The sequence below is a fragment of the Terrapene carolina genome, unplaced genomic scaffold, assembly GCF_002925995.2.
Source record: "Terrapene carolina triunguis isolate 2854851 unplaced genomic scaffold, T_m_triunguis-2.0 Scaffold232, whole genome shotgun sequence".
In the NCBI taxonomy this organism is placed as follows: domain Eukaryota; kingdom Metazoa; phylum Chordata; order Testudines; family Emydidae; genus Terrapene; species Terrapene triunguis.
The window spans coordinates 3,931,335-3,955,807 of record NW_020664583.1 but is presented as its reverse complement, the minus strand read 5'-3'; the positions used below and the strand labels follow the sequence as shown (position 1 = coordinate 3,955,807).

General features: G+C 42.7%; 1 protein-coding gene across 1 annotated transcript in view; it reads left to right on the top strand.

The window, feature by feature from the left end:
- The window catches only part of SLC6A11 (solute carrier family 6 member 11), a 179,094-nt gene that overhangs the window by 39,917 nt on the left and 114,704 nt on the right, over window positions 1-24,473 (top strand). The window contains exon 6 of the mRNA XM_024193609.2: window positions 12,989-13,121. Within this exon, the coding sequence (XP_024049377.2) occupies window positions 12,989-13,121 (133 nt within the window). The remainder of the gene's footprint in view (window positions 1-12,988; window positions 13,122-24,473) is intronic.

Below are 24,473 nucleotides of genomic sequence, written 5' to 3'. Positions count from 1 at the left end.
GGGGGGGGGGGGGGGGTGTTACGGCGGGGCGGCGCTCTTCTTTTTTGCCCTGGCCTGATGAACAGTTCGGGCTCATAAAAAAGGGCTGCAAGAGCTCAGTGAGGGAGAGTAGCTACAGGAAGCAGGTTGGGCTTCTGTGGGTGGCCCTGAGGTGGTGCAGGAAGATTCCTGGGAGTAGCTGCTAAAATCCCTTGGGAGGGAGGCAGTGGCAACCTGCTAGGAAACAGGGCCTGCAGAAGGAAAGCCCTGTGAAGCAGTGCTTAGATAAAAGAGCAAGGGAGAATTTCTGGGGGTCGGGGCCAAGAGCAGGGACTTTAGCAAGTGGTAAGACTGTGAGAGGGGCTCCTGGGAGCCAGTGCTCAGTAACAGAGCAGGACAGGAGTTTAAGATAGCCCAGAAGGGGCCAAGAACTGAGCACCGAAGGAACTACAGAGTAACGCCAGAGAGGCAGAAGAACCTTTTGTTTGGTTGGACTTTTGTTAGTGACTTGGTTCGAGGACCAACCCCCATCACCAACACCGAGCCATGAGGAGAAGGTCAAGGGGTTGGATAGATTTTCTTTAACCTTGACTCTCACAGCAGTGAGCTGGGCTGGGCACTGGAGACCTTGGCTGTGAATGAATATAAAATTCTTGCTGTGTTCCTGGCTGAAGAGATGCAGATAAGTAAGTGACCCCAAGAAGCCTCCTGCCCCAATTACTTGTAAAGGAAAAGCATCTTGTAAACTGTTCTAAAGCAGTGAGTAGACACTAAGGGGTTTTCCCGAATAGATTGAATCTGTTTCTCAGCTTTTCCAAACCAAATAATGCAATAAGTGGCCTGGGACATTCCTTTTCACAATATGTTGGCAGCAGTTACATCTCCTGCTATTCAAGTTCCATCTCCTGCACATTGGAAAGCTTTATTGAAGAATCCCTTTCCCAGGAAAACGCAGTGTTCCTGAGAAATATAGTGCCCCGAAGAAGTGTACTCCTGGAAGCTGAAGTAAACACATTATACATCTTTCAAAATCACAGTGCTCAAGTTGGGATGAAGAGGTTATTTTTCAACTGTGAGAAGCAGAGGTTAGCACATAATCACCTATCCTCCCCTCTCTGCCAGTTCCAGCATTGGAACATTCTTTTTTCTCTTTGTGGTTTTATTTGCTGATTTACTAAATGTAAGGTAGGTTAGCACACACCCCCATCCCCAAAAAAACAAAAAAACCCCCAACTAAAGACATGTTCAGTAAGTGTATAAATGCCTGCCCTCCTCCAGGCATTTTATCTTCCCGAGCTTTGCTATTGCACAGGTGTGAAAGCATAATCACCGAAAAGGTGGAAGAACAGAGATAACCAGTAGTCACAGGGAGTTTATAGAATTTAGCGATGGGAGAGAGATCCTGGGCTATTTACATTCCTTTCCCAACACAAGAATGGTCCCTCTTGGACATTTTCCTGTGCTTGAAACATGTTTCTAACAAGTGATGAGGAGTAGGGTGGGAGAGGGAGGATAGGAATCCTATCCTCCCTCTCCCACCCTACTCCTCATCACTTGTTTCTCCCACACACTACATCTTCACAAGCTAATAATATAAGCTCTTGGGGGCAGCCGCAGTCTTTTACTAGACGCCTATACAGTGCTTAGCACAATGTTGCTTGGACCTAGATGAACCCTTTTGTGCTACTGTAATTCAAATGATGTTAATTTGCCCAACCTAGCTTTAAATATGCCAGTGTCAGGTCAGCCAACATTCCTCTTGTTATGTTAACCTGCAGCATAAGGGATTTCACCATTTATTCTAATATTCATTCTAAATTTACCTTGTCTTCATTTGATCCCATATCCATCATGTGCCTGGACAATTCCTCTCCTTGCTTGGGGTTTACACCTTGCATACACTAAAAAGAAAGTAAAGTCTTCCCTCTTTATTGTAATTTAGCCAAGTTATACACACATAACTAGAGGTGGGCAAAAAACAAACCCCACACCTTCACATTTCTGGATTTGTGTGTTTGGGTGCAAATCACAGGATCCGAGTCCACCCTGATTATTTTGATTCTGGGTCAAATTCCAATCAGGAGAGGCCTATTGAATTTACCAATTCCAGCCAAAATCTCCCGAGTAGCACTCCTAAGCCTTCACCACCATTGAATTCCAAACCCACATCTATCTCTGATTTGGGTTCAATTTGCAACACCAAAACCTAGCCTAATCCTAACCCAAATCCAAAGAAACCCTCCTTGGCACATCTTCAGTTCATCTGATATTTCCTTTAATGTGCCAAATGTCCCAGGTCCCCTGGCTTCTTTCCCAGGCCCTTGATGGTTTGAGCTATTGAGATGTCCTATATATGAAAATTATTTCCAAATCCCAATCAATTTCTATTTTGGAGGGGGGAACCATTGCACAAAATGTAGTTAATAATTTCACCTTTCCTTCGGTTATTGCAAGCCAAATCTATTTTACACAATGCATTAAACTCTGGTGGCAGAATACTCAGAATATTTCAAGGATTCTCTCCTTAAAAATGACTTGTTACTACCATAGTTCTTAACAACAAATTATCCTTTGGTTTCCAGTGTTTTGGGGCTTTTTCCACCTAGTTTTTTTTAATTTACAGTTGAACTATTAGGTTCTTGAATAGAACATTAATTAACCTCCCTGAACCCAACCTCCCCCATGCCTCCCATCCACAAAAAGCTTAGGAGAATATATAGGCATTGCAACATTATGTTAAGGTCAACACATGTGGGGTCTGTCAGACCAATGAAGGAAGTGGATTCCAGGGGTAAGGATTCAAGGCACTTCACTAGAAACATCTGTTACCATACTATCCCCTTTTAAACCTGACAGATGTTTGCTAATGTGGTGTACACAAAGAGAGAAGTGGTCTTTGAAGTAACTAGGATCCAAACTGTTTAGTGCTTAGATGGTCAAAGCAAACACCTTGAATTGCACCTGGGCTCTCTGGATAGTGCTGTGGAGCATAGATTTAAGATGTTCCCTTTGGGAAAGTTTGCATGCACAGAGGAAGGCAAATGCTGGTTGTCTTGGGATAAATCGTTGTTTTGGCTAAAATAAATGAGTAAGTGAAGAGAGCCTTTTCTCAGAAGCTCTCACAGTTACCTATTTGGAGAAGTGACCATGATTAAATTATCATTCAGGGGACATTAAGTTTAATCATATAATGAAAAGGAAGACCAGTATAATGATATAACATTGGTAAATCATATAATGGAAAGAAAGGCTAAACTTCAACTGGTGTCAGTCCCTGTGCTGCCAACAGATAGTGTCAACAGCACAGAATCCTCCTTTGCAGCCTAGTCAGTGATTGATTCCTACAAACTGACTTCTAGAAGCAAAGCACAAAGAAACACTCGCTGGACGTGTCTGCCATTATGTGGTATAACTGGCCTGGCGCCTCTGCCAAGGAGCATTTCACCCCCGGTAGCCTGCACCCTCCTGCAATAAACCAGATTGAAATGTCAAAACTCCACAGCAGAGCAAGCCAAAGTACATAATGGAAAAAGCTCAGGCACAATGAAATGCTATCGAATCATAACCTAACTCAACAGCCAACTCAACTGAATAAGGATTAGTCTCATTGGGAAATGATACCCAGTCTCTCTTCCTTACCCTTTGTCTAAGAAAGTTCCTAAGTGCAGTAAGCTCCAGTATTTCAAATGATTCAAAATGCTTGCAGCAAAACAGCCAGATATCTATTATGTCCGTCAAGGAGTAATACTCCAGCTTGCCCCACAGCTCAGCTTTCTCACATGCTGCAGAATCATTAGGTACTTCTGAGCTGCAGAAAATGAGCCTGTGTGTTCCTTTTCCCTCCCTAAGTCCCCCCTGTAGGCTCCAGATCTTATTGTATAGATAGCTTGGGAGCCCAGAAAAAAGCAATAGTTTCCACCCTGACTTTTCAATATGGTCTCATAATAGCTAAAAAAAAAAAAAAAAAAATTGTAAAGGTCTCTCACCTATACCTTAATCAGTCTCTCTGTAGAGTACCATGGGGTTTGCCATATGTAGATCTCTTGGATTATATTGATGCCCTCTGCTCAGGGGTGAATTTCATGCACTGTGATCAAGTGGTACTCCCAACCTGCTCCAGCCACAGTCTGTGCAGACTACACAAGATCACTCTCACCCTCTTCCTGTGAACACCATCCCAAGCCTTCTCCGCAAGCTTGGCTGTTCCTATGGTTCCTCCTGTAGAACCTCTCTGTCTCAGACCCGAGATCCTCCAGTCCGGAGAGCTCCACCTGTTCCCAGCATTTCCCCTTATATTCAGGATGGTGTTAACGGGCCACCTCTGCCACACCGAATGAGGTGGAAAACAGTTGAGCTCTGTCGTGTTATTACCGGTAGCTCACAATCTGAGGTCCTTTCTGCTTGCTCTGACATACAGGATGGGATTTTCAGAGGTGCACAGTGTTAGCTTAACTTTGCTCCCATTGGAGTAAGTGATAAAACTCTCATTGACTTCACTGAGAGCAGAGTTAGGCCAGTGCTGAGTACTCTTGAAAATCCACGCCTAAGGATCCTGTGGTAGTGCTTTTTGTAAGGTCACAGTTTTCCCCCCAGTGCCTTTGGTTGAATGTTTTCTCTGTAATTATGTCGTGCCAGTGAGCTGCTGCCCTCCACTGCATGAGTGTCTACTTTTCAGTGGTTCTATGTGCATGTAGCTTTGGGGTCTTTTAAGATGGATACATGCTAAGGCAGAGGTGGATAAACTACGGCCCATGGGCCACATCCGGCCTGCGGGACCCTCCTCCTCCCCGGCCCCTGAGCTTCTGGCCTGGGAGGCTCGCCCCTGGCCCCTCCCCTGCTGTTCTTCCCCCCCCACAGCCTCAGCTCACTGCACCACCAGCGCAATGCTCTGGGCAGTGAGCTCCTGGGGCAGTGCAGCTGTAGAGCTGTGGCCTGACCCAGTCTCTGTGCTGCGCGGTGTGTGGCTGGCTCCAGCCGGTCGGTGCGGCTGCTGCGCCACCAGTGCTCCAAGCAGTGCAGTCAGGGGGCAGGGAGCGGGGGGCAGGGAGCAGGGGGGGGTTGGATAGAGGGCAGGGGAGTTTGGGGTGGTGCTCAGGGGGTGGGGAATGTGGATAGGGGTCAGGGCGGGCAGGGAACAGGGATTGAATGGGGGCAGGGGTCCTGGGAGGGCAGTCAGGAAGGAGGGGGGGTTGGATGGGGCGGCGGGGGGCAGTCAGGGGCAGGGGTTCCGGGGGCGGTCAGGGAGAAGGGGTGATTGCATGGGGCAGGGGTCCCGGGGGGGGGCAAGTCAAGAATGAGAGGAGGGGTTGGATGGGGTGGCGCAGGGCAGTCAGGGGTGGGGGTTCCGGGTTTTTGTGTCAGGGGACAGGGAGCAGGGGGAGTGGATGGGGCAGGGATTCCAGGGGGGCCGTCAGGGAACAGGAGGGTTTGGATGGGCCAGGAGTCGGGGAGGGGGCTGTCAGGGGGCCAGAAGTGGGGGGAGTGAATGGGGGGGCAGGCCACGCCCCCAACCCCTAACTGGCCCTCTATACAATTTCCAAAACCCGATGCGGCCCTCAGGACAAAAAGTTTGCCCGCCCCTGTGCGAAGAGAATGTTTATTAGTTTTAAGGCTATTATTTCCTTAATGCAATCACCCAAGGTACCTTGCAGCCAGGGAAAGCTTTCAGTAGGTTACATAATTAAAAGCACAATTAAATCTTAATGTAATCCATGACCATGTGACATGAACTCAAATTATAACTGTCAGCTTTGTGGTTTGCAATGTCTTACACTGAGAGACAGAGCTTCAGCTAGGATCAAGTAGGGCAGCTACACAGAAGTCAATTGATCAGTGATGTTTTACACCAGCTGAGAATTGGGCTCTGAGTGTTGTGTACCAGTTGTTTGCATTGTGCTTGTGTAAAATGGAATCAGATTGTACACGTACTGTCCAAAGAGATCGTCACAAAACTAATATGTGTTTCTTACCAGGTATGTGTCTCATGCGTATCTCCTCTATCTCACCGGTTGTTTAATCTCACAGAGGATAATAAACATCAAAGGAAAGAGAGTATATAGAGAAAAATAGCAAAGATGGTTAGACAGGAATTTCAGAAATTGCATAGCCATACTGCATCACCAAGTTCAATTTGCCAAAATTTCTTGCTGCTCCATTATAGCACAATGCATTGAAACAGACTATCTTGATTTACTTTGTGTTACTGCACGGACAACTTTAAAATGGATAACACTGTATCAGTATATCCTCCACTTTTGTAGTTTCTATCTTTGGCTACAAGGTTTTGCATGCTTGGATCAAAGCCAGGCTCTCTCTGGCTGTGTTTGTACCTTGTAATTAATAGCAGGCAGAGTTCTAGCCTGGTTGACTTGGTTGGAGTGGATGGTGCGTTTTTTTTTTTCCTGAGAACTGGACTGGCCATGCCTTGCTATGGACTTGCAAGGTCCTGACATGGTCCACAAGCTAAGGAGGCTGTGCTGTTTAGGGAGACTGTACTGGATGGAAGCCAAGTTGAGTTTAGATAGGGCTGTGGATACTTCTGTAGGTGATTCTACCCCTATTGTGTTCCGGGTCCCTGACCTCTGAGTCAGTCTTCAATTCTTACAGTGAGTAGCATATTACTCCACAGACACAAGGGGACTATTTGAGAACTTAGGTACTTAAATGTGGCTAAGTATGGCAGATTCAGACCTTGAGTGTGTGGATACCATGAGGCCAAAGTAACATCAGCTTCAAGTACCAGAATCCAGCAAACAGTTCATGGTGTTATTCTATAACACTGGCCGGATTCTCTGCTCCCCCAACTTCACTTTGTACATGGTGTATGCCTGGTGCCAATAAATTGGAATGACTAGCATGTTAGTATCCCACTCTTACTTGCATGGAGCAAAGTGAACTTAAAGTGCCTAGTGAATCTCCTCTGTTTAGAGGGAACCTTTCCTGGCACAGAGCTAGCTCAGTCAACCTACTCCACTCTCTCCTGCTGCAGCCTCACCCTTCCACTCAAATAAGAAGGCAAGCAGCATGTTGGGGAGGAAAGAGGAGTGGAGGGGATATGTCAGAGGAGACAAGGGGATGTGACAGAGTTAGATCCCATCATGTCCGATTCTCTGCTGGCTGCATAAGGTCCCAGAGGATTTAACTGTCGCTGGGGTTGGAAACTTGGGGCAGGCCACAGGGACCTTCTTTTTGTTCTTTGTCAGAATGTTTAGCACAATGGGGTCCTGGTCCACGACTGGGGCTCCTAGGTGCTATGTTAATACAGATGATAAATAATAATAATTAATAATAAAGGAACTGTGATCAGTTCTCTGACAGCCCCCAGTTTACTGCACAAGCTCTGTTTAGATGCAGTGGAGAATCAAGCCAATATGTATTTTTAGGGGACATAAAATACTTCCTCTTTTTTAATGATGTAAACTGCAAAATAGAAGAATATGAGCAGATCTAGCTAAAGGTGGCAGTTAGACTGAACTGAAGTTTTACAAGGACAGTTTTCAGTCCTGAATGCTTCCTTCTTTTGAAAGCTGTGCTCTGCTGCCATTATTTAAGCCAGAGTCTCAGCAGGAGAGCTAAGGAGCTGGAACTAGGGGAAGCTGTGTTGTGCCTGGCGAGAGAATCACGGCTAGACCTTGTGCAAGGCTTTCTCTGTCTTTCTCCCATGTATTCTTTGCATACATTGTACTTCACGGCTTAATTATATGTTCTGTGCTTGTTGCTCATGGCTTCCTAAGGGAAAAAAATCTTTGTTTTGTTTAAACAAAGAACAGACAAAACAAAGATTTTGATGTAACTGGAAAAGCTTTGAATACTCATTTAAATGCTAGTAACTCAAATTGATTGGCATCATGTGTCTTTTTAAAATGGGAGCAGCATGGCTAATCACACTAGTGCCATAAATATTCTCTATCCTCTTCTTTGCAAATGCCTGATAGTGATTAAGTGATTTTTAGATGCCTCAGTTTTGGGGGGCTCAAATTGAGACGCCTTAGAGGGACGCAATACTCAGAAAGTGCCGAATACCAACCCTCTGAAAACAACCCCTTTAAAATGTGTCAAATTGAGGACCCAAAACTAGCTACTTTTTGAAAATCCTTCCCTCAGTGCAGCAGTTATTTCACCAGTGGTGTTGCTAGGCATAAGCAGAGCAAGCAATTTCTTAGGGCCCCAAACAGCTGAAGTGGCTCCCAATTAATATCCCCCCCAAAATACTGTTCATCTGATTTAATGTGGACTTGTTAACAAGTGTATTAGTATGTCTTGGGTTGGTATATCTTTTGGTTTGTGGAATCAATGCAATTAGTATTTTAGGTAGTGGGTGAGGGATAAGGGAAAATTCCTGCTTAGTGCCCTTAAGGGACTAACACTGCCTCTGTATTTCATGACCACGGATTTTGTGTGCAATAAAAAATCACCTTCTAGCATGTGGACGTTTGGCCATGGAAATACAGAATAGGTATAATTAATTTAAAAATGTGCTAAAAAAGAAGCTTCAGAGTTAAAGAGCAATTTAATTTTGAGGAATTGCTTTGATTTGTTGCTCAAATTGATACATTTGAGATCTGGATTTTCTGTTTTGAGAAAAACACAAAAGAGCAAAAATTGCAGGATTAAACTCACTTAATAAGCCAAATGCAGACTTAGAGTGAGAGATAGCAACTCCAGTGGTGCTTTTCTCCCACATCAGGTTTGAAATTGTTCCATAGGGCTCCAACTGACTACAATGAGCGTGGACACATGCAACCACAGCAAGATCAAGCCCAGGCTATTGAGTCCTTTCAAATTTATTTTTCAATAACATTTTTACTAAATTTGAAAAAGTTGTAAGAAATGTTGGGATCAGTTAGCTTGTAAATGCCCTTTGTTATATGTTTGTACAGTGCCTAACAGAGTGGGGTCCTGGTCTATGAGTGTCCCTAGGTTCTACCACAATACAAATGATACAGAAGGATAATTGAGATGGATGTGGAGGAAGAGTCATTGCAGTAGCATGATGACACAGATGATTCTTTGTTTCATCCAAGGCTGGTCCAAGCAGTGAATTCCAGTCATAACCAGAATGTTGTGGGTCACGTACAACTGTGTGTCATAGCACACCATTTCTCAAGGAACTAACCCATCTCCCATGTTATTCAGTGTATACTACAGAGTAGGCTCCTTGGCTAGATCATTTTTAAACACATGGCAGAGCAGTGTCCGTGTGCTGTGTAGCTCTTGGCTTGGGGCATTGCAAATTCAGTGTCTGGTCTGGAGGAATGTTTGATTGATATTACCAGCTGGATGTGTCAGAGCTACTTCCTCCTCAACCCTGGGAGAGTAGCAGTCTAGCTGGAGGGACAGGGATTGTTGATATGAGGGGGCTCTGGATGAAGGCAATGGGCAAAGTTAAGAATGTTTAGTATCACTATGGTCCATCCCTTCTCCAGGAAAAGGAATATGTCAAATATACTTTGGAGGCTTCCTCCCTCATTTGCATAACTTTTTTAGGTCTCACTCTTATATATCATGTGAAACCCTGCAACGGCAACAGAAGCCTCTTTGATCATGAGGCTACATTCCCTTTTAGCATAATTTTCTGCATGTTTATTCATAGCGTGAAGTATGTCAGAATGCAGCAGATATTTGATCATTGCTTGGGATGTGATGATGCTATACCCATCTTCCGCTTGGCTACCTGTAAAATGATGCATTGATTTTTAAGGTCACACTCCTGGGTTGTGTTTTTTGTTTTTTGTTTGTTTGTTTAAGAGGAGGATTAGGAGACAAGGCTGGAAGTCATACTGGACCTAATGCAGCATGCACCACAGCTGTTCTTCTCCAGTTGATAACCGGATACTTTAAACTGGCCTTTAATCAGAACGTAGACCTTGCTCTAGAGGCATGGAGCATTGGCCTCATTTTCAGTTCCAGTGTGCTGATAAATTCAAAACCTTTCCTCTGTTCTTGCTCTTGACTTCATCCTTCTCTCTTTGACTGAAACACATCCTTCATCAAGTACTGCTTCTTTTGAGAGAGAAAGAGAGAGCTGGTAGTGATCCCTATTTTGGTAGCTTAACACTCAGGGGTGAAATTGGGCCAGTGTGGGAGAGGGCTGCCGGGGGAGACAAAAGGGACAACGATGCAGTGCTTTACTGTCATTGCCACTTTTGCCCCCCAGGCCACCGACAGGGCTCCTGGCTGCCGCCGCCGCTACTGTGGCAGAGGCCAGAGCCCTGCACCCTTTTAAATCGCTGCCAGAGCTCCAGGCAGCAGAGGCCAGGGGAGGTTGACCCCCAACCCTGCCCCTTCCACCCCAGGCCCCGCCCCTTCGGCCCCTGTACCGGTAAGAATTTAATATTACTTTCACCCCTCCTAATACTTCCCATTATGAAAGATTCTTGCAACTTTTTATGAAGCTCTAACATCTCCTTTGTTTTCAGCAGGACTTTGACATTCAGCAGGAAGAAAGCCCTAGCAAAGTTACTTTTCTTTGACCCATAAGACTCTATCCAGGTTTAGCTGAATTAAAGGCTTAGCTGAATTAAAAAATGGTTAAAAATTACCATTTCCCTTTTCTCTCTTGGGTTTCTCAGGAAAATTTTGTTAGTGCACCAAAATAAATAAATAGGAGCATTCTAAGAAGCCAGGTCCACGCCTCCATCAAAGCAGTAACAGCAGTATAACAGTGAACTTGGAACACGTGCAAGCTGCAGAAACAGCTGTTGCAACAGTGTGAGGGGTGGAATGGGTGAGATCTTAGACAGGCTTTTGTCTTCCCAAGCTGACCCAGTTCATGGCTCCAACATCTTGTCTCCCACCTTTGAGGGTGGGGATGGGAAGGGGGGAGCAGAAGTACCACATGGGGAAGGAGCCTGCCATCTATTGTGTGGGGGAAAGAGAGAGAGCTGGGTCAGGTTCTCCCCAATCACCACCTGGATGCAGTGCATGGCATGAGTGGGCCATCTCTCAGGGATAACAGCCTTCTCCTGCTGTCAGCTAATGTACTTAAACCTTCAGCTAAAATTGTAGCAGTCTGTGCAATGGTGGTCAATGATCAGGGTTCAAACCCTGATGATGATGCATGATGCAGAGGTTGTTAGTTGTACAGAAAGTCTTTTTTTTAAACCTTTTTCCTTTAAAAATAGGAAATTATATTTAAAATAAAACTATGTTAAACATTATTTATTTGTCTGTGCAACCTTAATTCGGCCTGCTTGTTCATATGCATTATGATACAGTCCTTAATTACATGATCACAGGTTTCCCTCCCTCAAGACCTCTGCCTCACTCAGTACTGGGTTGGATGCACCAGGGAGCAGAATGAAGGTTTTTAATGTAGATTTTTTAAAAAAGCAATAAAGTTATATAATGTAAAATATTTGGCTTTAGGAAAGCATATCCAAAGTTATCTGAGTGCACATATGTAACCCATGCCAGCTTGGTGTGGTGCTCTGTCCCTCTCTAGTGGCACCTAGCCCAGCTAGCAATTGCTGAGTCTGCTCCAGCCTTAGCTAAGAGCCATGTGACTTTTAGCTCATGCAGTAGAGACTCATACGCTAAGTTTCAGAGGTCCCAGCTTCGATCTCAACTGCCGACAACCAGGACCTATCAGCACACATAGACCGACAGTAATAAAAAATTAATAATGATACATTGAATCTAGTGTCTTTAACCACGGGAAATGAGAGTATTTATGAACTTTAAATTAATTAATCTTCAAAGTGCCACTGAGAGGTAGGTTAGTGCTGTGTCTCTAAGATTGCAGATAACACTGAATGCAGATCCCGAAGGAAGCTTTGTTCAATAAAATGCATAGAAGTTTTAAGGCAGGAGATGAAAGGTATACATAGAAGGAAAAATGAACTAGTCCATTCTTTCTCACTTGGCAGATTTAATCTGAATAAGGATTGATCTCCCTGGGCCTGATACTCATGTATCACTCCAGTTTTACATCACATATGCCTGGCTGCAGAACCCCATGTTGTTTCTGTGACCAGAATCAATGGAAGCTTAATAAAAGGGTGAAAAGGGACCTAAGTGGTTCAGAGTAATTATTCTGCAGTATGCAGTTGGGCATATGGCTAATTACTTGCTAGAAGCAGTTTAAAGTTCACTAAGCACTTTGGTATCTATGGATATGTAATTAATACAAAATGCCATTTTAAATCAACCTCAACTGCTGACTTCAGACACTGACAGAGTCAGCCTTCACTGCTCTGGTAAATTCAGCTTCCTTTAGAAATGTCTTTTAATTCCCCATAGACACTCTCTTAATATTAAAAGGAGATGAAATCTCTTAAAGGGATTCATGAAATGGATCAGTTGTGCAGAAAGAAATGTGTGTTCCTACTCGTAACCTCTTTAGTCAATGTATCACAGAGTGTTATGTTTTATTTACAGGGTATGGGGGGGGGGGGGGCTGGTGAACAGAGAATTGATATTATTTGTGACTCCATTATTGTTTCCTACTAAAAATCAAAGCACGTAAAAATGGCAGCTGCATGCCCAAGACAAGAAAATAATTCTAAAGTTGGGGAGCTTGGTCCTGTGGCTAAAGTACTGCACTGAGATTCAGGAGACTTGGATTCAATTTGTGGCTGTGCCACAGATTTCCTGTATGAACTTGGGCAAGCCACTAGCTTTCTTTCAGTTCCCCATCTACAAATGTGAAAAACTATACTGCCTTTCTCCCACCCTTTGTCTGAAATGACTATTTAGATTGGAAGCTGTTCCGGGCAGAAACTGTCTATTGCTATGTTTGAACAGTGCCTGACACAACGGGGCTTGGTCTCGGTTGGGGCCAATTGGTGCTACTGTAATACATATAATAATAACAACAGCAATGAGAGGTAGGAATCACATTGCACTTACTGTTTCTAAGCCCTTCTTTCTCAGCATGGTGCATTCTCAGTAGGCAGTTGCCAGTTCTGTGTCGAATTAAAGCAGCTTTCCTTTTACCCAAATGCTGTATAATTATTTTGTTCATAGTTTTGCTAATATTCTAGCATTTCACTATCACAATTTTTTGTAGACGCAGGGTGTTAGCCATATCCGATGGAATTGAACATATTGGGAATCTCCGCTGGGATTTGGCATTGTGTCTCCTCGCTGCTTGGACTATCTGCTACTTTTGCATTTGGAAAGGAACAAAGTCAACTGGAAAGGTAAGACTGAAAATGCTCTGTGTCCTCTGCGGCACTACAGGACTTGCAGTCTCAGAATACATGTGAAAACTAAGGGTACTTAGATTGGAGAGGAGGAAAGTGAGAAGACTTTCCTACTCTGAAAAGGAAACCTGTAAATGTGTGGGGCTTGATTCTCTTACCCTGTGTTGCGTGATATCATTTACACCTGTGCAAAGTGGGTGTAAATTGCTATCAAATCAAAACAGTAGTGTCACAGGGTAGCTGGCCCCATAAGGAAAGAGGGGTCTCAGTCTACCTGTGACAAATGTAACACCTTCCCAGGTGAGGCGAATGAAGGTCATGTGACCAGTGGGTCAAGTGATCCAATCAGGCCTGCAGTAGATAAGGAAGAGACCTGGAGAGATAAGATGCTGCAGATGGTTGCTGGCAGATGTAAACAGGTCCCTGAGTCAGCAAGGTGAAGACACCAGTGGGGAAGGAGGCCTGTGGAGAAGGCAAAGAAGTTCAAACTTCAGGCTCAGAAGTGCTGGGAAAATAGGAAGATGGATGTCAGGGTGGAGGGGCTATGCCCACCGTGAGACTGGGGTGAAAGAGACTTCGTTTTTCAGTTTATTTTATGTTAATAGACCAAACCCCAAAAAGGGGGGTGTTATTGGATACACGCCTTGTGGAAGTTACTGAGGAGTGTGAGTGAAGGGGAAATGGAGGGAGGGCACCACAGAGCCACCCCAGGCCGACCCTGTTTCAGGGAACATTTTACATCCACCTTGCACTGGTATAATTGTCTATACAAGGTGCAGGCAATGGAGAATCAGGCCCCTTGCATTTTGCCAGTTCTGTTTTGGGTGAGAAAGTGCAAGCTATGTTTTCTCCTGAACATTGTATTCCATATTAGACTATATAGACCTTTGCTGCATTAAATTCACAGATGAGACCAATGCCAAATTCTGAACCTCAGTTGCAAGGCTTGGGTGAATTTTAATAGGGGGATGGGCACACAGCATCCAAGATGTGAATTTAGTCTTAAATTGGAAGGTGTTGCAAGCATCAGTGATGACAGGGAAATAAAACAAAGACAACTACAGAATTTAGAAACATAGGCAGCATATAACAGAATGGAATTCATCTGGAAAAGTGAAAACTAACACCTCTGGAAATAACAATCCCCAAGACAGATATCAAGTGGGAGGAAGAAATGTTGAAAGCAGTCATACTGGAAAAGACCAAAGGGTGATGATGGGTAACCAATTAGATGAGAATTCGCAATACCATATTGTGCCTTAAAAGCCAGAACAAGTCTCTGCTAAATATGCAACAGAGGCATCGCTTCACAGATTAGAGAAGCCATCTGGCACTGGTGAGATTGCACATGGAATAATGCATGGAGTACTTCAGTAACAGAAAGATATTGAGGAACAGGAGAGGATTCATAGAAAGAAGACAAAACTATTAAGGGTCTGGAAGGCCTGGCTTTAGAGGGAAGATGAAAAGAACTGAACTAAAAGTGTGGAGAGGTGGTGGTGGAGATGGGAGGGCGGAGGGAGGAATGAAGCAATAAACGTCCACCTGTATTTGAAGCATGTACACCAAGAGATACAGAAATAGTTTAGGAGGCACAATGAGTGGGATGCAATTGAGCAAAGGTGAGTTTAAGTTGACTCTCAGGAAAAATGTCCTGATAATCAGATCTATTGGATTGCAGAGTAATCACCCCATAGGGAGCGGGTGAAAGCCCTATCAGTGGGGAGTTACTTTGTACGACTATACAAAACACTTTTAATTATACCAGAGGGAACAGGCATGGACTGGCAGGCAGAAGGCTTGCGTGACCTCAAACAGCTGGTCTTTTACATCTCTGCTTTCTATTATTTTTCCTACACGTACCAGGGCATGTTCCTTTAGCTTCCTCTCTTTCTGCAGAAATGGATCTCAGACTTAAACTGTGAAAATGTTTAGTCTAACTGATAGACAAGAAAGCTGTTTTAATACCGTGGCGCATAAAAGAGCGCAGTTACAAAGGAAGAAGAGACTCTAATATGTAGAAGGAAGGAATTGTTTTATTTAGGTGACATTTTGATAAGTGTGTTCAGCATGAGGGTGGCTGCAGGAGGGACATTTTGATGACAGTCAGATGGAAAGTAATTTCTTTTCTATTCAGTTGAAATGTTTTGGTAACCAGTTAACTGAGCAAATAGCCAAGCCATTACAAAGATATTCAGGGGTGCGGGGTGGGGGTGGGGGAGAGGTGATGGGAATTGAGCATCCAAATCCCCTATATGGCTTTAGAAATCTCCGCCTGAAACCAAAAAAAGTTGAAGCTGGAATTCTCTAAGAATTAGGAGGAATTTGGGCCCCCCCACTACAGAAAGGATGTGAACAAATTGGAGAGAGTCCAGCAGAGGGCAACGAAAATAATCATGGGGCTGGGGCACATGACTTACGAGGAGAGGCTGAGGGAACTGGGCTTGTTTAGTTGGGTATTGATCCTGCTTTGAGCAGGGGGTTGGACTAGATGACCTCCTGAGGTCCCTTCCAACCCTGATATTCTATGATTCTATGTTTAGTCTGCAGAAGAGAAGAGTAAGGGAGGATTTGATAGCAGTCTTCAATTACCTGAAGGGGGGGTCCAAAGAGGATGGAGCTTGGCTGTTCTCAGTGGTGGCAGATGATAGAACAAGGAGCAATGGTCTCAAGTTGCAGTGGGGGAGGTCTAGGTTGGATATTAGGAAACACTATTTCACTAGGAGGGTGGTGAAGCACTGGAATGGGTTACCTAGGGAGGTGGTGGAATCTCCATCCTTAGAGGTTTTTAAGGCCTGGCTTGACAAAGCCCTGGCTGGGATGATTTAGTTGGTGTTGGTCCTGCTTTGAGCAGGGGGTTGGACTAGATGACCTCCTGAGGTCTCTTCCGACCCTAATCTTCTATGATTATATGAAAAGGCTCATTAGAGACTCACAACACTAGGTCATGTACAGCATTTTTGTGCTCAAATAGTTAAACAGCTAGGCAGCTGCATATGTAGATATATACAATAATGTAATTAATAATATCAAAAGTCCAGTTCTTGCCTTATGGCAAAACAGTGTCTTTTGTTGCTCTGTTATGATAACAAAGGACTGTGTTTTAGGGACTCTTTCCATTTATGCAGCAACAGGTTAGGATTATAATTTCCTCAGGAGCGCTAGGTTTGGGGGCATCTACTGCCTGGCTGATACATCGCTGCCACAGGCAGGTATGTTCTGGTGGCTTTAGGATGGGTTCAGATCCTCTGTTCCTGAATGCATTTGCTGTAGTTTGTGGTGCTCGCTCCTACCTGTGAAATGGGCAGTAAGGCACTGTAGGAGACTGTCCACATAGGAGCTTGTACTGGCAGAATGTCTGTGGGATGCAGCTCACAGCCAGCACTGCCCCTTTCCCTCCACTGCTGCTGCTCTTACTCATAATGGAAGTATTTCACCTTAGGAGTTTTCAGTATCATATCTTAGTTCTGATTAATAATTAGGCCCTTTACCGGAGACTCTTTTCCAGTGTCTTCTCTAGGCCAGTGATGCATTTTTGCTCTGTAAGAGAAACTTCCCTTTCTGGGGTGGCTGAAGGATTTCAGCCCTCTGAGAATCATTCTTTCTTCTGACAGAGGGCTGTGGGAATGCGTATCTTCTCGCTGCCTCCACTGACTGGTTGGCCAAGTTGGTACACCACAATGATGTGTTGCTGCAGGCACTTCATAATGATGCTGTAGATTAGGGATGACAGAGTGGTTTCTGGGTATGTTGCAGCTTTTATACCTATTATAATTATGTTTTAAGTTTCTTTCAAAGATCTCCCATTTTTAGTCATTGATGTTGGCTTACACATAGTGTATGCTCATTTTTATCCAAATGTGCTGGGAAAATTTAGGACACTTCCAAGTTCTGTCACTAATAACAGTCATCTCTAAAGCAAAACAAGACTTGTATTTTTTTTAAAAAGTACATCTTAGGTATAGTTTCAGAATGTACAATTCTTTCGTACTACCACTCCCTGCCCCCAAGTATAACACCAGTCGCTTCCCTTCCACCATATTTACTAAATATTAGATAACTACATTATGAGCCTGAGTCTCAGCTGGTGTAGATCAATGTAGCTTCTCTGTCTGCAGAGCTGGCTGGGAACTGGAATTTCCATTCTGTGGTAAAATGCCAACATTTTTGAGGAAAAAAAGATCATTCTGAATTAGAACAAAAAAATGCTGAAATTTCAAAATTTCCCACAAGATGAAAATTCCAAAAAATTTCAGTTTGGGACCATTGAAACATTTTGATGTTTATATTATATTAATATATGATATCTAATATTTATGAATTAGATCTGGTTGGAACATTTTTGATAAAATATGCTGCTTCATCAAATTTGAAATGTCTCAGGGAGATGTATCAGTTTCAACAAAGTTTTCAACAGGAGGATTTTTGAGGTTCGGGATTGACTCTCTGGTTGTGGAGAGAAAGGGAGAAGGAGTGAGAGAGTGAAAACCTACCTTTTGGATCCAAAAAAAATCATGTTTTAACATAATTCTGTTTCATGAAAATGTTCAAAAGGTTTTGCTTGTGTTTCATATGGAATGAAAACAAATTCTGAAACCTTGAAATTTGTCACAAAAAGGAATTGTCATCCTCTGGACAGCTGAAATATAAAGATATTAAAATATTAATGTTAATATTACATTATAAAAGTCAAAATGATAAAGTTGAAATGAAACATTTGCAACATTCTTGAAACTAAACATCTTGACTTTTTCCCATTCAAAATTTAATTAAAATAGCAACATTCCCACAAAACATTTCTATTTTGATGAAACTACAGTTTTAATGGGAAAACTGTTGTTGAAAACTTTTCAACCAGCTATGATTGACGTCAATGGAGCTATGTCTCTTTACCCTCACTGAGGATCTGGCTCATCGATAATTTACCTTTAGATCAGCTTGCTGTTATTTGACTATTTGCTTACATGCTTTACAGACTAATGCACTGAATAGAGCAAGACCAAAAGGAACTAAAGGTGACAATATAACGAGACATAGAAACATAAGAATTGCCACACTGGGTCAGATCTGAGATCCATCTAGTCCAGTAATCTGTATTCAACAGCGTCCACCACCAGGTGAAAGAACCTGCAGTAGGTAAATGTGGGGTAATCTGCCTTCCAAATTAGGTCTTCCTCTAGTCTCTAGTAGTTAGAGATTGGTGTAGTATTTTATCCAAAATGTTTGTTGTCATTAATGATGATAATTCTGGATATTCTTGTTATCCCTATACATTCCTTTTTGAATCTTGCTAAATTCTTGTCCTCAGTGGCTTCTTGTGGTGGTGAGTTCCACAGTCTAATTACATGTTATGAGAAAAAATACCCACTTTAATCAGTTTTGAGTTTCCCACCTTTTAATTTAATTGGATGTTTCCTTGCTCTTGTATTATCAGGCAAGGAGATCCGAAGCTTCCAATCTATCTTCTCTACAGCATTCAATATTTTATGTACTTTTATCGTGTCCCTTTTATTTGTCTCCTTTCTGGTCCTAACTATCCTAAATAAGTTTGTCATCTGCAATTTTTGCGATGTAGAGAGATGTGAGAGAACCATGTTTCTCACTTGAGTCCTAACTTAATCTCTTAGGGCTGGTCTACACTAGGCAGTTACATTGGTATAGGTACATCTCACAGAGATGTGAAAAATCCACACTCCTGAGAGACGTAACTATACTGACCTAACCCCTGGTGTAGACAGCACTAGGTTGATGGCAGAATTCTTTCGTCAACCTAGCTTTTGACTCTCGGGGAGATGGATTATGTACAGTGACCAGAGAGTCCCTCCCGTTGACGTAAGTAGTGTCTACACTGAAGCACTACAGCTGTGGTGCTGTAGCATTTTAAGTGTAGACGTACCCTTTGTGAGAGCAAGGCTTTGTCCTTCCTGCTTTAGGCAAGGAGTTGATTATTAGAATAGTGCTTCCTATCCCTAACATATAGGATTCTGTGAATGCAGCTGGAGAAACTTCAAGGAACCTTACCATTAATAAGACACATTAGTAATAATATATTGCATTGCTCTAGTGTTTATTCATCATACAGCATCGCTGAGATACGCTCACTTGGGGTGGGGCGGGGCGGGGGGGAGTGGCGGGGGGAGCAATAGCCAGCTAGTGTGCAGCCTGCTGCATAACCACGTGGGAAGTGAGAAGATTTGGGCAAAGACATTTGGACATACCCATCGTCTTCTAAAATATGCCACCGTTTTTAATGCCCTATAAAGAGCCCCTCTTCTCTACATTATATGTGAGCTTGTAATAAGAAAGGGCTGAAGCAGTGCTTCAAAAATTAATCTGTGGTTCCAGGGATTATTGGTGGTTCAAGCCTGAACCGTAGAGCACTGAGATACCCCTCCAGCTTTGCATTCTTATGTATAATACCCTGTCCTAATATTTGAAAAGCAATAATAGACCAGGAGTAAAAGGACTATTTAAAAGCAAATCTAGTACAACAAGGAGCAGTAGGCTTGGATAAAAGGACTCTGTTTAGATGGTGAGGATTAGACACAATTTAGCTCTTCAAGTAATTAATGCAATAAGCATCCCTCAGTCACATACAAGATCAGTTTATGGAATCTTGTAGAATCTTTCCTGCTTGCAGCAAGGAGCCAAGATAGATGAGCCATTTCATCTCTAGCAGCTAGTCCTTGGAATACTTCTGATGAAACCTGATGGCCTGATCCAAAGTCCATTGAAGGCTCCCACTGATATCAATGGCCTTCAGATCAGGCAGTACTGTAGCTACTTATCCCAGAAGACAAGGCTTTGATCATGGAGGATCTTTGTTGCAGATATTAATACCATATCAATTTTCTTGTTCTTGGGTTGGCTAATGGCTCAGTCTTTGCTTTTGGTTTGTGATTGATCATTTTAATTATTGGACTCATCAATGAAAAGGCAATAAACCACGTGATCAGATAAATACTAAATTGCTAAAAGCAAACAACCAACACGCCCCTGCCCTCTACAAAGCAGTAAATAAATGCATTAAAATCTAGTATTCATTCCAATGTGATCTCTTGATGTGCTTCATAGAGCAAATTGGGATATGATTGACACAGTCCATTATGATATGTATTAATGGTACTTGTCTGGAGAAATCTTGATGGTGGGTGGAAAACTGCTTTTGGGTGGAGAAACCTTTTTTAATGAGTTTTAAAAGAACAAAAACACATGATATCTGTCTGCAAAATTATGGGTTGTATTTTTGCCACATATGATTTAGCAAAGAGTCAAAATTTCCAATGTTAAGTGTTACAGTAAAAATGTATTATCGTGTAACACTGAGATCAGAGGGTGAATTAATGCTCTGAGTATCACAATACCCACATAACCACCGGGATTATGACCCATGAGTTTGGATGGATGAAATGATTCAAATCAAATAAGAGGTTTCAGAGTAGCAGCCGTGTTAGTCTGTATCCGCAAAAAGAACAGGAGTACTTGTGGCACCTTAGAGACTAACAAATTTAAGATACCACCTCTCCCATTCCTTTGCCCAAAACTTGAGTCAAACCCAAATGGAAAGTTATCCTCCTTTGGTTTGCAATTCCCCTGCACCTCTAGGTTCTGATCAGGACTGGAACTGGCAAAGTGTAGTACTTTGTGAAAACCTCTTATGGAATTTCAGGGACCAACTGGAAGATATAGAAATCTCCCCAAAAAGCTTGTTCCTATGAGTTCATCAGCCCTATTTTATATATTGGAGTGGTTTGAATAACCATCTTAACATTTAGCTGCTTATCCAGACAGAACTTAACCTGAGAACCTTTTGAGGTTCTCCCACCACTTGTTTTGAGTTCCCTGATGTTAAACACTACCTTAATCAATGCAGTGGTGCGATCATCCTCCATAACAAATAGAAGAAAGAGGCGGTAGATTACAAAAATCGGGGGGGCTGACTCTGAGGGACTAAACTAAATAAAAACAGAAATGGGCAGGGAAAATCAGCTCTTCAGCAGGCAGCAAATGTCTACAAGAAAAACCTTTATCATCAACACTGGTGAAACATAATGCTTCCTGTGAGATTCTCTGGTGTTACTGTATACAATTGATGCACTCAGATACTTAGTGATGGGAGCCAGATAACAGCTAGGTAGATAAGATCTTCACATTACCATGGAATGTGTGAGTGGATTGATTAAGAAAGTCCCATGAGTCAAAACATGGAATAATAGAATAGATAATTATTACACAAATATCTTCTCATTAAATATTTATGACACTTTTTCCTAATTATCATTAGTTACCTTCCTATTTTGCATTGCAGTTCTAAATAGGATCCTGCTTGGTTAACATAATTGTTTGCAACTCATTTTAATAAGATCCCTTAGAGGGTTACTCGGCAGTGTACTTACCACACAAAAACTTAAGGACAGGAGAACTGCTGAATTGTATATTTTTGACCTTTATTAGCCATTCTTGTATTCTACTTCCTACCATGGCATTACTGAAAAAGGTATAGAAACCTTAACAGGGCAAAAGATTTCCTTGTCTCTAAAGGAACTATGTTACAATTTTACCTACATTCAGAAAATTGGTTATTGGATTGCATAGGTGTAAGTGAGGGCAGAATTTGGCATTTTTTCCTTAAAGTGCAGGCTTTTCCTACTGCTTTCTATATGCATAAATGTCTAAACCTGTGGCATTCCGCTCAGGTCTCCTGGAGCAGCTCCTCAGATTAATGGCTGTGACTGAAGCTTGTCGTGTTCTGCTTGACTGGGTTTGGCAAACTTGGTTTGAGTCAATAAAACTTCCTAATGGCACCTGGTTTGGGGGGTTTGTCACAACATGAAGCTCAGATAAGGGTAAAGATTCATGGATCCCTTAAGTGGGCTTGTTTGGATTAATGGTTTCAGGTCAGACTTGGTGAAATTCACACTTTCTAGCAGCCAGATTGTTGCACTTTACTCAGGCTGAATAATACCTTACTCCTCAAGAAGTCCCACTGATTAATATGATCTGGTCCTAGCTAGATTTTCAGTCCAGGGTAACAGACCCAACAGACCTAGATAGTTAAGATCCATACTTGATGAGCATCTGAGCTTTCAAGTGCTTATCCCAATAAGTTAAACTCCAAACCTTTAAAGATCACTAGAAAAATGAAGTTGAAACTCCACTAGATCTGGTTAAAGTTTTATTTTTTTGTCAAGGGAAATCCATGAATTTAGACAAGCAGTTTATCAGTACCTGTCAACTTTCAAAGACAATATTTAAGCTGTCAAACTCAGCACTGGCTGAGTATAAAGCCGTCCTTAGCTACAGAATTCAACAAATTCCTTCCAGTCCTGTCCACAACCTCTCCCCTTCCTTACTCACAAGCGCAGCTGGGTAGTGTGAGGTGATTTATGGGCGTCTTTCTATTCCTCCTGTCAAATTATTTGATTATCCATGTTGGACGAGTAGAACAGAGGACACATTGGCAGAGAAAGAAAAATAATTTTCTTTTGTCTCTCCTTTTGCTTTACTTTTTCAAAGAAGTGACATTATTTTCAGAGGCAAATGTGACATTTTTCATTTCTTGTACTAGGCATTCAGCACTGGAGGATCTGAAAGCTTAGCTTTCACATAATTTCCACCTGCTATTCGCTAGGGCTCAGATCTTGAAATGAATCTCCCTGGGCAGAATCTAGCTCTGTATTAGTGTTCTTTTAAGGAACAGCCCTCATGCAGCTTCCCACCACACATGGGAGAACGCCCACTATTACATCCCTTTATGTTGTCCAGCATGCTCCCTATTTGCATGCTGATCTCATTCTATGTGCCAGTTAGGGCCATAGCTCCATCATGTCCGCACCTCGTCTGGGTGCTATGCTTGGAGTGGGCTGTGCAAGGAAAGGAAGGTGCCTTTTTACCTTCTCCCCAACTGTATGTATACCTTTATAAGGCCATGATCTGGCCCCTAATTTACTGCAGGGGAATGAATCCTCTTAAATTGGGCACAGGGCTATATGGGTCCCATTAGAAAGGTTGGTGGCAGACTGCGGTGACTTTACTCTGCCCCATATTTTAGTGTCTTTGAAATTGTTGACTATGATATCCTACTGTGCAGAAAGGCTTTCGTTTTGAGACTACAGTGACCCAGTTCTGATCTCACATCAGCTTTACACTGCTCTGACTCCATTGACTTCAGTGGAGTGACTGCTGATTTATAATTGTGTAAGAGAGACCAGAATACAGCCAAAGCAAGAAGAAAATTGAAAAGTTGATACAAATTTGCTAGGGATTGGAGCAAAGTATTTAACTAAACTCTGTGCACTGCCTTCCACTGAGTCTAATATCCACTAGGCTCTCCCTGAAGACTCCAAGCAACATATCTCGTGTGTGCCAAAACATAAAGTTCAGAAATAGCTCTCCATACCTTTTGCCCGTCAGTCAGCTGCCCTCCCATCAGAAGGAGTTAAACTCTGCTTGCCAGCAGTTAAAACTCAGTCAGTAGTCCCACACAGAAAATGTATTTTTCAATAGCAGACTATATAAAGACTCTAATGGATTCAATGAGGCAGAAAGAAAGTAAAAGGACAGAAGAAGAAAATAAAAGAGAAAGATGTGTGGAAAAAAAAAAAAGAACTGGGGCCCATTGTAAGGGCCCAGGAAAAGGAACTAGGCAGCAATGATTATATCTCCTGAAGTGTCTTTTGTTTCAGCCTGAAGTAGTAGCAAAGAATAGCCCTTCATGGTGAGGCTTTAGCACTCAGTCCAAGATTGATCTCTGTATTCAAAGGAGGAAAGTAGAACGTTCATGAGATGCATGCAGAGTTTCTGCTTTCCAGCCTCCTCCGCGTGAAGTTTTAAAACAGCTACTGAGATTTTTTTCCCCCCTCCCCTGTGCAACTCTGAGCATTTAAGGACATCTCTAAGCTGTTAGCTAAGGAGATCTGTATGCAGTGCTGGCGAGCATTTTTCACAAATTGTGATTGGTGATTGTGGACAGCTTTAAATTGTAATATTAAATCAAAATAATGCAATATCTGTTTCATTTGTTTGCCATTAGCTTTCAGTAGCAGAGGTCCACCTTTACTAGGAACTGTGGCTTAGAGTATGTCAACACTTCAGAGACTGTACCAGCATAGCTACTTCTCTGTAGCTATGCCAGCTTGGTCCTGAAGTGTAGATGCAGCCTACACAGATGGAAGAGTTTTTTTTCATTGGTGTAGAAATACAGCGGCTGTATGGATGGAAGAATTCATTTTTCTACCAACGTAGCTACATCTACACTGGGGGTTAGGTCAGCATAGCTGTGTCAGTCAGCAGTGTGGTTTTTTCACAGCCCTGACCCAAGGAACCTATGTCAACCTAACTTTTAAGTGT